This window comes from Carassius auratus, chromosome 41 (assembly GCF_003368295.1).
Source record: "Carassius auratus strain Wakin chromosome 41, ASM336829v1, whole genome shotgun sequence".
Lineage (NCBI taxonomy): Eukaryota > Metazoa > Chordata > Actinopteri > Cypriniformes > Cyprinidae > Carassius > Carassius auratus.
Genome location: NC_039283.1, coordinates 26,242,865 through 26,255,364, shown reverse-complemented (window position 1 = coordinate 26,255,364; position 12,500 = coordinate 26,242,865). Strand labels below are relative to the sequence as shown.

The 12,500-nt window shown below is 44.6% G+C and overlaps 1 protein-coding gene across 1 annotated transcript in view; it reads right to left on the bottom strand.

Moving 5' to 3' along the window:
- Window positions 1–12,500, bottom strand: part of vps13b (vacuolar protein sorting 13 homolog B) — a 79,351-nt gene that overhangs the window by 32,638 nt on the left and 34,213 nt on the right. The window contains 8 exon segments of the mRNA XM_026227972.1: window positions 1,893–1,950; window positions 2,592–2,706; window positions 4,290–4,452; window positions 4,992–5,207; window positions 8,597–8,808; window positions 8,889–9,123; window positions 10,275–10,402; window positions 10,724–10,777. Of these exon segments, the coding sequence (XP_026083757.1) occupies window positions 1,893–1,950; window positions 2,592–2,706; window positions 4,290–4,452; window positions 4,992–5,207; window positions 8,597–8,808; window positions 8,889–9,123; window positions 10,275–10,402; window positions 10,724–10,777 (1,181 nt within the window).

Genomic DNA, 12,500 nt, shown 5'->3' with positions numbered 1-12,500 from the left:
TACTGTTCTCTGCTGTAGCTGCTGGAGGTTCATGTCAGTGTTGGGATGCACCCACGAACATAGGTGAGGAAACTGTGGTTCATTTTCGAAGGAAAAAAGGAAAAGGAAAAAAAGGCTCTCCGGCTCTGTAAGGCTAATGTTGCAAAAGCTACCATTGTCTGTTTTCACTAATGCTGACTTCACGTGCTACCAGAATGATCATGAATAGGAATGTGATAGTTGCGTTCGGAAGCAATGTGTGAGGTTAGTAACGCGTAACGCTGCGAGCATGAGCTCTGGAAGCTCCACACTCTTCTGAGAAGGGAGGGTTGCCAGGTTTTTGCAACAAAACCCTCCTGCTGACATGAAAAGCAACCCATGGCAACAGTGTTTAAGTAGCCCAATTCTGCTGAAAAACTGGAAGACAGGCAGGAGCACCAGCTTATTTGCATTTTGGCTCATACCCTAAAAGCGGCAATTTCAAGAAGCTATAAAAAATTATCTGTGGAGTATTCTAACATTAAACTTCACACACACACTCTGGGGACATTAGAGAACAATTAAAAATATTGTATAAATGCATTCCATGTCACCTTTAAATGCGTTGTTTATTTAAAGGGGTGGTTCATTGTGATTTAACTTTAACATTAGTTAATGTTTAATGTTGCTGTCTGAGCATAAATGATATCTGCAAAGTTAGGAAACTGAAAGTTCAATGCAAACGGAGATATGACCTTTGTAAAATTCAGTTTAAAAAAAAAAGTCGGTTTAATGCCTACAAAAACGGCTGGTAGGGACTACAAAGAGTTACTTCCCGGGTTTGTGACATCACAAACCCTGATAGAGAAGAAGATAAAAATAGAGGTGAACAAACAAATTTATTCATAAATGAATCGTAATTCTGTCTTCTAACGATTCTTATGGATTCACAAGTTTCAAACTGAATGTTCTAAAGCAGCGGTTCTTAAACCAGTTCCTCGCGTCCCCTGCTCTGCAGCTCTCTCTCTCTCTCTCAGCTCCAGCAACCGGTTACAATTATACACTCATTTTCACATAGCTATGAGAAGTGTTAAACATGGATGCTGTGCAGTTGCCGTACTCTATTAAAGCTTTAATCAGAATAAAACTGTATATTAAAAGCTAATAGAAGTAGCATTTACAAATAACAGCATTTCTAAAAGTATGAGACAACAGCAAAAAACATAGGTCTACCAGTAAAAGCCGTGCTTGCACAGGTTCTGCAATATCCTCTGCGTCTCAATCAGGCTCAAACTGATAAGCAACGTTAACGACGCCGTTGATTATAATAAAGCCTAAGGTGAGGGGCGGGACGTTTAGACGCGCACTACAGCCAATCACAACACTAGCTAATCAATCAGAGCCCACATGTATTTCTGAGGGAGAGGCTTCATAACAGCAGAAAGATGAACAGCGCGTTTCTCAGAGAAGAGACAGGGCGGTTTTAAATATATAATAAAAAAACCCGAATCATTTACAATGTTACACTGCACTCCATAAACACTGAACCAGCCCTTTAATCTTACATTATATAGTGACTGAATTTAACAGTTTGGACTCCTATAACAAAAACCATTTAATATTATAGTGATGTACTGACAGGTTTCCCTGTACAGTTTACAGGAAACTGGTTTTCATTGAGAAAAATTGATATTGAAAAAATAGAAAATATTTCCAATTTAACTGATATTGAATCGAGCCAAATCATAAAATCTGTATCAGTACCCAGCCCTATCAGCTGACAGAACCAGAAGTGCATGATGGGAATTGATCTCTGAGAGGCAGCGTGTTTTTGGACGTAAGCTTTGGAAGAGATCCTGTGGAGCAGGACAGAGAGCAGCAGCGTGAGCGAGCGAGTGTTTCTAGATCAACGCTCCGGAGCTGCAGGGTCTCACCGCAGGCGTCTCCTTGCACTGCAGAATCACTCCGTCATAGAGCCAGCGCTCAGCAGGCCTACAACACACACAACACTGTGAAAACACTGCGCCGCACTCACTGACCTGCACGCTTCTCTCTGCTCCCAAACACATCACAGTACACCTCAGACCGCTGAGAGGGGGGGGGGGTGTGAGTGTGTGTGTGTGTGTGAGTGTGTGTGTGAGTGTGAGTGTGAGTGTGTGTGTGTGTGTGTGTGTGAGTGTGTGTGTGAGTGTCAGTGTGTTTGTGAGTGTGAGTGTGTGTGTGTGTGTGTGTGTGTGAGTGTGTGTGTGAGTGTGAGTGTGTGTGAGTGTGAGTGTGTGTGAGTGTGTTTGTGTGTGTGTGAGTGTGTGTGTGTGTGTGTGTGTGTGTGAGTGTGCGTGTGTGAGTGTTTGTGTGTGTGTTTGTGTGTGTGTGTCAGTATTTGTGTGAGTGTATGTCCGTGTCCGTGTGTGTGTCCGTGTCTGTGTGTGTGTGTGTGTGTGTGCGTCTGTGTCCGTGTGTCCATGTCCGTGTGTGTGTGTCCGTGTGTGTGTGTGACCATGTGTGTGTGTGACCGTGTCCGTGTGTGTGTGTCCATGTGACCGTGTGTGTGACCGTGTGTGTGTGTCCGTGTGAGCGTGTGTCCGTGTGACCGTGTGTGTGTGTCCGTGTGAGCATGCGTGTGCTGGACTCACCTGCTTCTGTAGTGATCTATGTGGAAGCTGCCCACTTTACATTTCACCTTGGTATAAACGTCCTGAACGTCCACAGACGCGCTCATGTCCTCCATCTCTGCCATCACACACAGCTCTGAAACACACACACACACACACACACACATTTGTAAATCTCTAATACTAAGTTTTGTTAAGCAGCTTTACAGAAGTTGATAATGGTAATGTTAGTAATCTCTTTTTGTCTTCTAGTCACACTGATGAGTTCAGAGCTGCAGTTTATAACACAGAAACAAAATGACTATTAGCTGAGGAACTAAAAACTGCATTTGATGCAGAATAATAGAGCAATGATGGGCTCAGTTCTCCTTTAGATATACAGTGACAAATGAAGTTACACACACACACACACAGCAGATGTGCAGCACGAGACGCTCTTCATCTCACTCATTCTGCATCAGCAGCAGGTCAGAGGTCAGAGGTCAGCGGGCTGCTCGTTCTGTGTGTGAATGTGTGAGTGCGCGACCGGAGGATCATGTCAGTTCTCTGTCAATCTCTGCTTGTTCTGCTGACCGGGCAGCTGTGATCCCTGCAGCCCAAGAGCCCAGAGCCGCTTCCTGTTTCCTGTCTGAAGGGGCGACACGTCCATTCAGCTCCAAACAGCCCCAAGAAAAACAACAACAAACAACAGCAGCAGCGCAGCGGCCGAGAGCTCAAAGTGTTCCTCTGGGGCTGTGAATCTCACACGTGGTTCTGCGCTTCCCTTCCGCACACGACGCAGTGCACCGCTCCACATCTCCCTCACAGCTGCATGTCACACGGCCCAAGATCACCTCTCGCCTTCCTTCCTCAACCCTCGCTTGTTCTCTGCTTAAAATATCAGCTAAAGTCACTCCATTTCTGTCACGGATGGAGCTTTGGTTTCTCTGTCTTGTTTAGTTGGGGACACTGGACTGATTGCACAGACACTATTGAAGAGAGCTGAACTGATGATGAATTACTGAATCATAAATGATCTGACTCTGTTACTGTCTTCTTGTTCTACTGACAATCTGTTTTCCTGTGTGACTCTGAAAAGTGCTATACAAATAAAGGTGACCTGACTAAAGCAGTGACGGGTCATTTTCGATCAAATCACTGAAACCACATACAGAGCTCATCAGATACACTCATGACAATATGTTTTGAGATGTGTGTGTCTGTGTGTGTGTGTGTGAGTGTGTGTGTGTGTGTCTGTACGTGAGTGTGTGTGTCTGTACGTGAGTGTGTGTGTGTGTGTGTGTGAGTTTGTGTGTGTGTGTGTGAGAGAGTGTGTGTGTGTGTGTGTGAGTTTGTGTGTGTGTGTGTGTGAGTGTGTGGTAGTGTGTGTGTGTGTGTGTGTGTGTGTGTGTGTGTGTGTGTGTGTGTGTGTGTGAGTGTGTGTGTGTGAGTGTGTGTGTGTGTGTGTCTGTACGTGAGTGTGTGTGTCTGTACGTGAGTGTGTGTGTGTGTGTGAGTGTGTGTGTGTGTGTGTGAGTTTGTGTGTGTGTGTGTGAGTGTGTGGTAGTGTGTGTGTGTGTGTGTGTGTGTGTGTGTGTGTGTGTGTGAGTGTGTGTGTGTGTGTCTGTACATGAGTGTGTGTGTCTGTACGTGAGTGTGTGTGTGTGTGTGAGTTTGTGTGTGTGTGTGTGTGTGTGTGTGAGAGAGAGTGTGTGTACGTGAGTGTGTGTGTGTCTGTACCCTTGTTCCTGGGCTCGCAGGAGAACAGCTGGAGTGTGAGTTTAGGCAGCATCCACTGCATCCAGATGCTCAGTCGTCCGCTGGCGCTGCTGATGCTGCAGGTCTTCTGCTCCAGAGTCATGGTCTCACCGGCTGCTGGGTCCTCTGTGTGCGCCGAATCCCCCTGAATCACACACACGTCACACACTCTCACACACTGGCCTAGTGGTTAGAGAGTTTGACTCCTAACCCTAGGGTTGTGGGTTTGAATCTCGGGCCGGCAATACCTTGAGCGAGGCACAGAACACAGAGCTGCTCCCCGGGCGCCGCAACATACATGATGAACACTGCCCTGGGTGTGTGTTCACAGTGTGTGTGTGTGTGTGTGTGTGTGTGTGTGTGTGTGTGTGTGTGTGTGTGTGTGTGTGTGTGTGTTCACTGCTGTGTGTGTGTGCACTCTGGATGGGTTAAATGCAGAGCACGAATTGGGTCACCAAACTTGGCTGAATGTCACTTCACTTAATATTCTCATGAAACAACAACAGAAAGTTTATACTAAAAATCTTGTTTCCTAAGTTTCAGAAAACGTTGTTTTCCATTAAAGTTTACACAATTACAATTTTTTTTTTTTTAATGAAAGAGTAAACATTTTACCAGTGAATTCATATGGATTTGAAAAATCTCATCAGTCTGTGTGAGCTGATGGTGTGTGTGACCTCTGACCTCTGTAGGAGAGCCCAGGTCAGCTGACGGGCTGTAGGTGCTGGTGTCCGGCGGGATGGTGCCCACACTGCTGTGGACAGGTGACAAGGGTCCAGCGGGGGGCGCCGAGGACTCTGGGAATCCGGCTGACGCTCTCTGAGCTCCTCTGCTCTGCATCCGGTCAAACACACTGAAGATATGACTCCATCGACACCACAAACCATACACCAGCTGGACCTGAGACACACCAGAGCTGGAGTCAACACTCTTCATGGCTGCAATTTAGTGAATTTATGAGACGAACTGAACGCATTAAGAGCTTCTAAAGAGCCGCAGATTGAAGATGAATGTTGAGTAACTTCCTGCTAAATCATAACACAATGAAACACTTGTAGAAACGAGCGGTTTGACGTCAATCGTCTGGAGTCACGTCACTTTACATCATCTTAATGTCTCCAGCATCATCAGCACGTCCTCTGAGCTCACGATGATCAGACGCTCATCACTGTCCTCGGCTGCTGACGGCTCTATAAATAAACTCCAGAGAGTTCAAACACAGCAGCTGATTCTAACTAGTCTCAACCGTGTGATAACAAAAACATGACCAACATCTGCTTAGACAAACAGCTAAAGAAACGCTGAGTGTGTGTGTGTGTGTGTGTGTGTGAGGAGCATCTCATCCTTAAGCTAAGCACTGGATTCTCCACTCAGGATCAGAGAGCTTCAGTTTGATTTCACACACACATTCTTAGAAAAATAAGCAGAAATCAGAGGATAACACACACACATGCAGCCGCCTGCAGACCATCAGAAGATCATCAGCGTGTCTAACTGATCTGCTGCACTGACGATCTTCTCTCAGGATCCACCTGAAGCTGGACACACTGCTGATGGTCTCTGACTTTCTCTAACCTGTCTCCATCTAGGGGTGTGCGAAAATGACAAAAAATGACATCTTGATATTTTCAGCAATTTTGTCGATAATGAGAATAAGAAGATATTTTGCTGAGCGTGTTATTGATTAAGGATTGCTGTGGACAGCTGACTCCCAAAGCCTCTGATATTCTTTATATTCTGTGCAGTGGTTCATTTGCAGCAGTAACAGAAATGAACTTTTCAGTAAGTTTATATTGATTCTTACCTTTAATAGGCATTTTTATTGTCATGAGGCCAATTATTTTAAAAACCTAAATAAATGTATGAATCATCTTTTGTGTCAAATTCTTGACTATAGCACTGTTATCAATCAAATGAAATCAGTTTCAACAAAATGTGAGTTTGCTGTGACTTTGTTTGAAACTATTTTAATGAAATCAAGCAAAAACAATGTAAGTGTCTAAAATGTAAGTCACTTAATATTAACTTATTGTTAATTTGCAATTGTGCTGATATTTGGAGGAAAACATCACTCTTCATGTGATATTAACTATATCAGATGACATAAATATAAAAGTAATATGGGGCATATGTGTATAGAAACCCACCAGTTTTGTAGACTGTCACATAGACCGTGCAAGACAGACATAGAGATACACAGAGACCGAGTGAGACAGGCAGAGTGACACACACACACACACACACAGAGTGAGACAGAGAGACACAGAAACAGAGTGAGACAGAGTTGGACAGATAGAGAGACACAGAAAAAGAATGAGACAGAGAGACACACAGAAACAGAGTGAGAGAGACACAGAGAGAGTGATACGGACAGAGAGACACACACACACACAGAAAAAGAGTGACACACAGACAGAGTGAGACAGAGACACACAGACAGAGTTGGACGGACAGAGAGATACAGAGACACACAGAAAAATAGTGACACACACAGACAAAGTTGGACAGATGAGAGACACACAGAGACAGAGTGAGACAGAAAAAGAGTGAGACAGAGTTGAACAGATAGAGACACAAACAAAGAAAGTTTGAGACAGACAGAAAAACACATAAAGAGAGTGAGACACACAGAGACAGAGTTGGACAGACAGAGAGATACAGAGACAGAGTGAGACACACAGAGACATTGTGAGAGAGTTGGACGGATAGAGAGACAGAAAGAGAAATAGCGAGACAGACAGAGACACACAGAAAAAGAATGAGACAGAGTGAGACAGACACAGAGAGAGTGATGCACACAGAGAGACACACAGAAAAAGAGTGACACACAGACAGAGTGAGACAGAGTTGGACAGATGAGAGACACACAGAGACAGAGTGAGACAGACAGAGAGAGACAGACTTGAACAGAGAGACACACACAAAGAAATAGTGAGACAGACAGAGAGACACCGAGACAGGGAGACACACAGAAAAAGAGTGAGACACACAGAGACAGAGTTGGAAAGACAGAGAGATACAGAGACAGAGTGAGACACACAAAGACATTGTGAGACAGAGTTGGACGGATAGAGAGACAGAAAGAGAAATAGCGAGACAGACAGAGACACACAGAAAAAGAATGAGACAGAGAAAGACAGAGAGACACACAGAGACAGAGTGACACACACATACAGAGTGAGACAGAGTTGGACAGATGAGAGACACACACAAAGAAAGAGTGAGACAGACAGAGGGACACAGAGACAGGGAGACACACAGAAAAAGAGTGAGACACACAGAGACAGAGTGAGACAGAGTTGGACAGATAGAAAGACACACTGAGACCGAGTGAGACAGACAGAGAGACACAGAAAAAGAGAGAGACACACAGAGAAAGAGTGAGACTGAGACAGACAGAGAGAGGCCAGGAGCCGGTATGACACGATCGTGAGTCATGGTAACCAAACACAAAATCACAAACGAGCGAATCATTTTTTCCTCCTGCTGTTTTTCCTTCGCCTCGCTGCAGTTCTGCTTCTGATTCTGCAGTTTGTTTTGGGCAGTGATTATTTAACACACATTTTCTTTCTGCCACATTCTGCTCACAGCTGACGGCAAGGAGAGAACAGCAGCCAATCGGCTCGCAGCAATCAGCAGCGCTCACAGATCTGCGCTCAGATACGTCAACATTCATTTCACATGGACCCAAACAACGAGATGCTCCATCCGAGAGCAGACGTGAGCGCCAGCGTTCAGAACAAACAGTCTGGAGCTCATGTTTCCAGAGAGGATTGAGTAAATTGTGTGTTTGTGTTCAGATCAACAACAGAAGGACGTTCACGTTTCAGCCAGTGAAGCATTTGACACTAAACACAGCCGTCGTTTCTGCCAAGGCTCTGTGTCAGGACGATTCACTGCAAATGACTCTCAGGACAGGATACGACGGTAGGTAGGACTCAAACCTCGAATGGGTCATTGCTGCCACCACTGCCAATACTGTGCATCAAATTATTTTAATATTTATAAAAAATATTTCTGGAAAAAAAATCCCTGTATCACAGCTAAATGGTGGTGTCTGACTGGTCTGTCACAGGTATGAACAATGGATTGAATCTGACACTGACTGACATTTAAAAGATAAAAATATACATATATTAAACAAAACAACATTAAAACATTTATCAGACTGCTGAATTTACTCTCTAATACATATATATATATATATATATATATATATATATATATGTGTTGTGTGTGTGTGTACATATGTAGAGAATGCAGTGTGCAGAAGTGAAACGGAGCAGTACCTGAGGGTTGGAGCACTTCAGCTGCACCGGCTGCAGGTCCACATGCAGACACATGATGAAGGCGTCTTTGCTGTCGGGCTGCAGTTTGGGTGCAGTGAGCGCCAGCGTGGAGGTGCAGCCCACCGGCTCGAGCACGCTAAGAGACCGCTGCTGTCCCAGGAGAGAGTACACACTCAGCCGACTCACACACACTGTCCACGGGAACGCATCACCTGCACACACACACACACACAGACGTCACACTCGTGCTTCAGAATGCACCAAGAGAAACTGAAGAGCGGCGCTCTCGTACCCTCCTCCAGCACGGGTCTGGGCACAGTGAAGGGGACGTCCTGCAGTGGCTCCATGCGCCGGTGTCCTGCGCTCAACACGCTGATCTGCGGCAGACAGAGCACCAGCGTCCCCGGCATACACGCCTGACTGTGATACCAGCTCCGCACGGTTCCCGGGATGTCACCGCATACCAGCGTGCTGGGAGACGGGAGGCTGTCGGACGGCATGAACACACAGCACGACTGCACATCCACCTGCACACACACACACACACACACAGGTACCATGTGATGCAGCGAATGTTAGAGACGTGTGTTTCACTGACTTACTCACACTCACTAACACACACACACACACACACACATGCACACACACACACTCACACATACATACATACATACACTCACTCACTCACACGCACATGCACACACACACACTCACACATACACACAGTGATTCCTCGAGGTGCTCACAGAAGCTGGTGGTGTTGGTGATGAGGTGGTAATCACATCAAATAATCTGTGAAAGTGCAGCGGATGTGTTTGTTTCTGCTGGACGCTCCATTAGCACCGGCCGCTGCCGTAATGAGTCTTGTGATGTGTCCGTTTGTTTTCCTTCCAGCGCCGGCGGCCACAGCACATAAGACGAGTATTGAGCTGTTACACTCGTGAGTTTGGATGGATCTCAGAGGAACAGACAGCATGTGTGTTTAATAATCTTCAGAAACGCTGAATCAGGTGAGAGTTACACATTTCACCGCACACTTCACTTTCACAAACGCTCGGTTCGATCCCTGACGGTCTGACTGTTACTGATGACATCAGGGATCGAAGCTAGAACTAGTCTGACCAACTAGTTAACCAGAGTCAGTCGGTCTTACTTTTCAGGTTCAAATGAGATCATTCACAGAACTGACTCAAAGAAATGACCAGCTATGTTATGACCTGACAGAAGTGAATGACTAACTTGTATTACTTGTCTAAGTGGTTCATGTAAACGGCTGCTGATGAAAAGTAAATATTTTGGGAGGTGAACCTGCACTGATGGAAACTCCACAATGAGATGTGAATCGAGTCAGTGTTGAGTTTAATTCCTCAAAACACATCTGCTGCGTCCCGTGAGCCACACCAAACACAGAGAGAATATCCTGCTCATTAATGTGCGGCAGCTGAGCGACCCGTGTTACTGTGACTTTCCATGACAACAGCAGACTGTTAGCACAGATCCACTTTCAGTTAGGGTAGCAACCTGCTGCTGTGAACACACTCGAGTCTAATATAAGAGAAATACCTCATGACACAACCACCCTCACAGCAGGAGACAACACACACACACTACAGGAGGCAGGGAGGACAGTAGACACGACCGCAGACACACACACACACACACACACAGTGACACACACCTGCAGCGTGAGGTGTTTGACAGCGTTCCAGGTGTGTGTTATCAGGTTCTTCATGTGCTCCTCTGAACTCACGTGACATTCTTCAGATGATGGAAAAACCTTCACTGGAACAGAGAGAGGTCTCGACTCTATACACACACACACACACACACACGCAGTGTTAATGCAGACAGATTCAGATTGTTCATGTTCATAACACACACGTTGATATACAGTGTGTGTGTGTGTGTGTGTGTGTGTGACTGTGAGTGTGCGTGTGTGTGTGTGTGTGTGTGTGTGTGTGTGTGTACAGATACTGCACATACAAAATCAAAAACAATTATTTACAGGAAGAAAAGAGAAGGAAGTGAAGTTAAGACCAGCTTTAGTGTGTGTGCAGACCGGTGTTGTGTTTCTGTTAATGAAAAGCATGCAGCAGTAACGCATCGGCTCTGAGAGGCTTTGATTACTCTGGGAAATGATCAACATCTGCAGCGTGAAGGTCAAACCATCTCCAGCAGCTCCTGCAGACCAGAAACACACTCCCTCACACAGCACACCTGAAGCAGCACACACTCTCCAACGCTCACACAAACATCATACTTACTTGGCCAAAACTGTGTAGTGTGTTTATATATCTATATGACTACAAAATAATTTTGTAAACCCTAAGCCTGTATATATATATATAAAATATTAAAGGTCCCGTTTTTCGTGCTTTTTTGAAGCTTTGATTGTGTTTACAGTGTGCAATATTACACGTGTTCATGTTTCGCGTGTAAAAAAATAATAAAGTATTTTTCACACAATTCACCTATCTGTAAGCCGCTTTTTTTCACTGTCATAAAAACGGGCTGATGACTTCCTTGGTCTATAAAGTCCCTCCTTCAGAAATACGTAACGGGTTCTGATTGGGCCAGCGGTTCCTGTGTTGTGATTCGACAGCAGCTGAGCGCACGCTGTCCTCCTGCAAACGTGATTGGACTAGTTTTGAGAAGCAAGTTGGAAAGAGCATGTGCTGGACGAGATGCGCATGAAAATCACATTCGTTTTTTTTGCACAGCCCTAACATCTAATTAAAAAGCTAAACAGCGTTACCCTTTGTGTAATAAGTTACAGAAACTGTTAAACGCTCCAACTTAAATAATAAAATACACTTACCGGTTGTGGTCCATAAACAACGCCTTCTCCAGACAAAGAGGGAACTGCTCCATCTTTCAGGAATAATCTTTGTGTGAATCCGGCATTAAACTGATTGAGATTGAGAGAGCTGTCCTCAGTAAAATGTGCTGCACATAGTTTTACATGTGGATTATAATTTTCGGGAACCTAGCTAAACATAAATTGTAACCATTAATCTCCAAGTACAGCGTTCCTGGGAAGCCCACACAAAGATGATTGGACTCCGAGATGAAAATAACAGCGTTTCAACGACATGGCGACAAACACAAACAGCTCTTCCTTCTTCTCCGTCGGAGCGCAACAAGGCCACGCCCCCTGTTTGTGTATTCATGTGGGTGGAGGTTAGTCAAAAAACTGTTTTAGTGACGTCATTCCTGCAGGAACTAGAGGGGTGTAGTACAAACGGGTCGTTCGTTGTTGGCGAATTCTGTTAAATAAAATATCTCGCTTGGCATTGAACTTTGAGCTTTAGAATTTTACAGATATTATTTATACTCTAACAACAACATTACACACTAACTAAAGTTTAAAACATGGGATCACGAAGAACGGGACCTTTAAACAAACTAAGTAAATTTTAAAAGAGTATTTAAAGGGGTCCTGTTATACTCTTTTACAAAGTCTTGATTTTGTTTCGGAGGTGTACTAGAACAGACTCTCACACAAGGTTGTTAGAAAAACACATTATTTTTCACATATTTTACATTATTACTACATTATTACTACCCCGGTCTGGCATGAACCATCCTGTCACAAACAAAGGCCCGCCTTCTGAAATACAGAATGTGCTGTGATTGGTCAGCTGGACCAGTTTTCATAACCACTTCTCATAACTAATCTAGAGAAGTCAGATCTGTAGACACACCAGAGACCTGATCTGTGGAGAAGTGCTCGAATCAGGTATTTTAGATTGAAATATCCTTAGTTCAAGTGGAAAAACAAGAGGTAAGGCACATAGCAAGTATTAAACACATTAAACACACCAATTGGAAGATGAGATAAAAAGGGAATTCTCTGGTAAAACTACTGGCATAAGATCTGAAAAGTGGTTGGGGACACATTTTA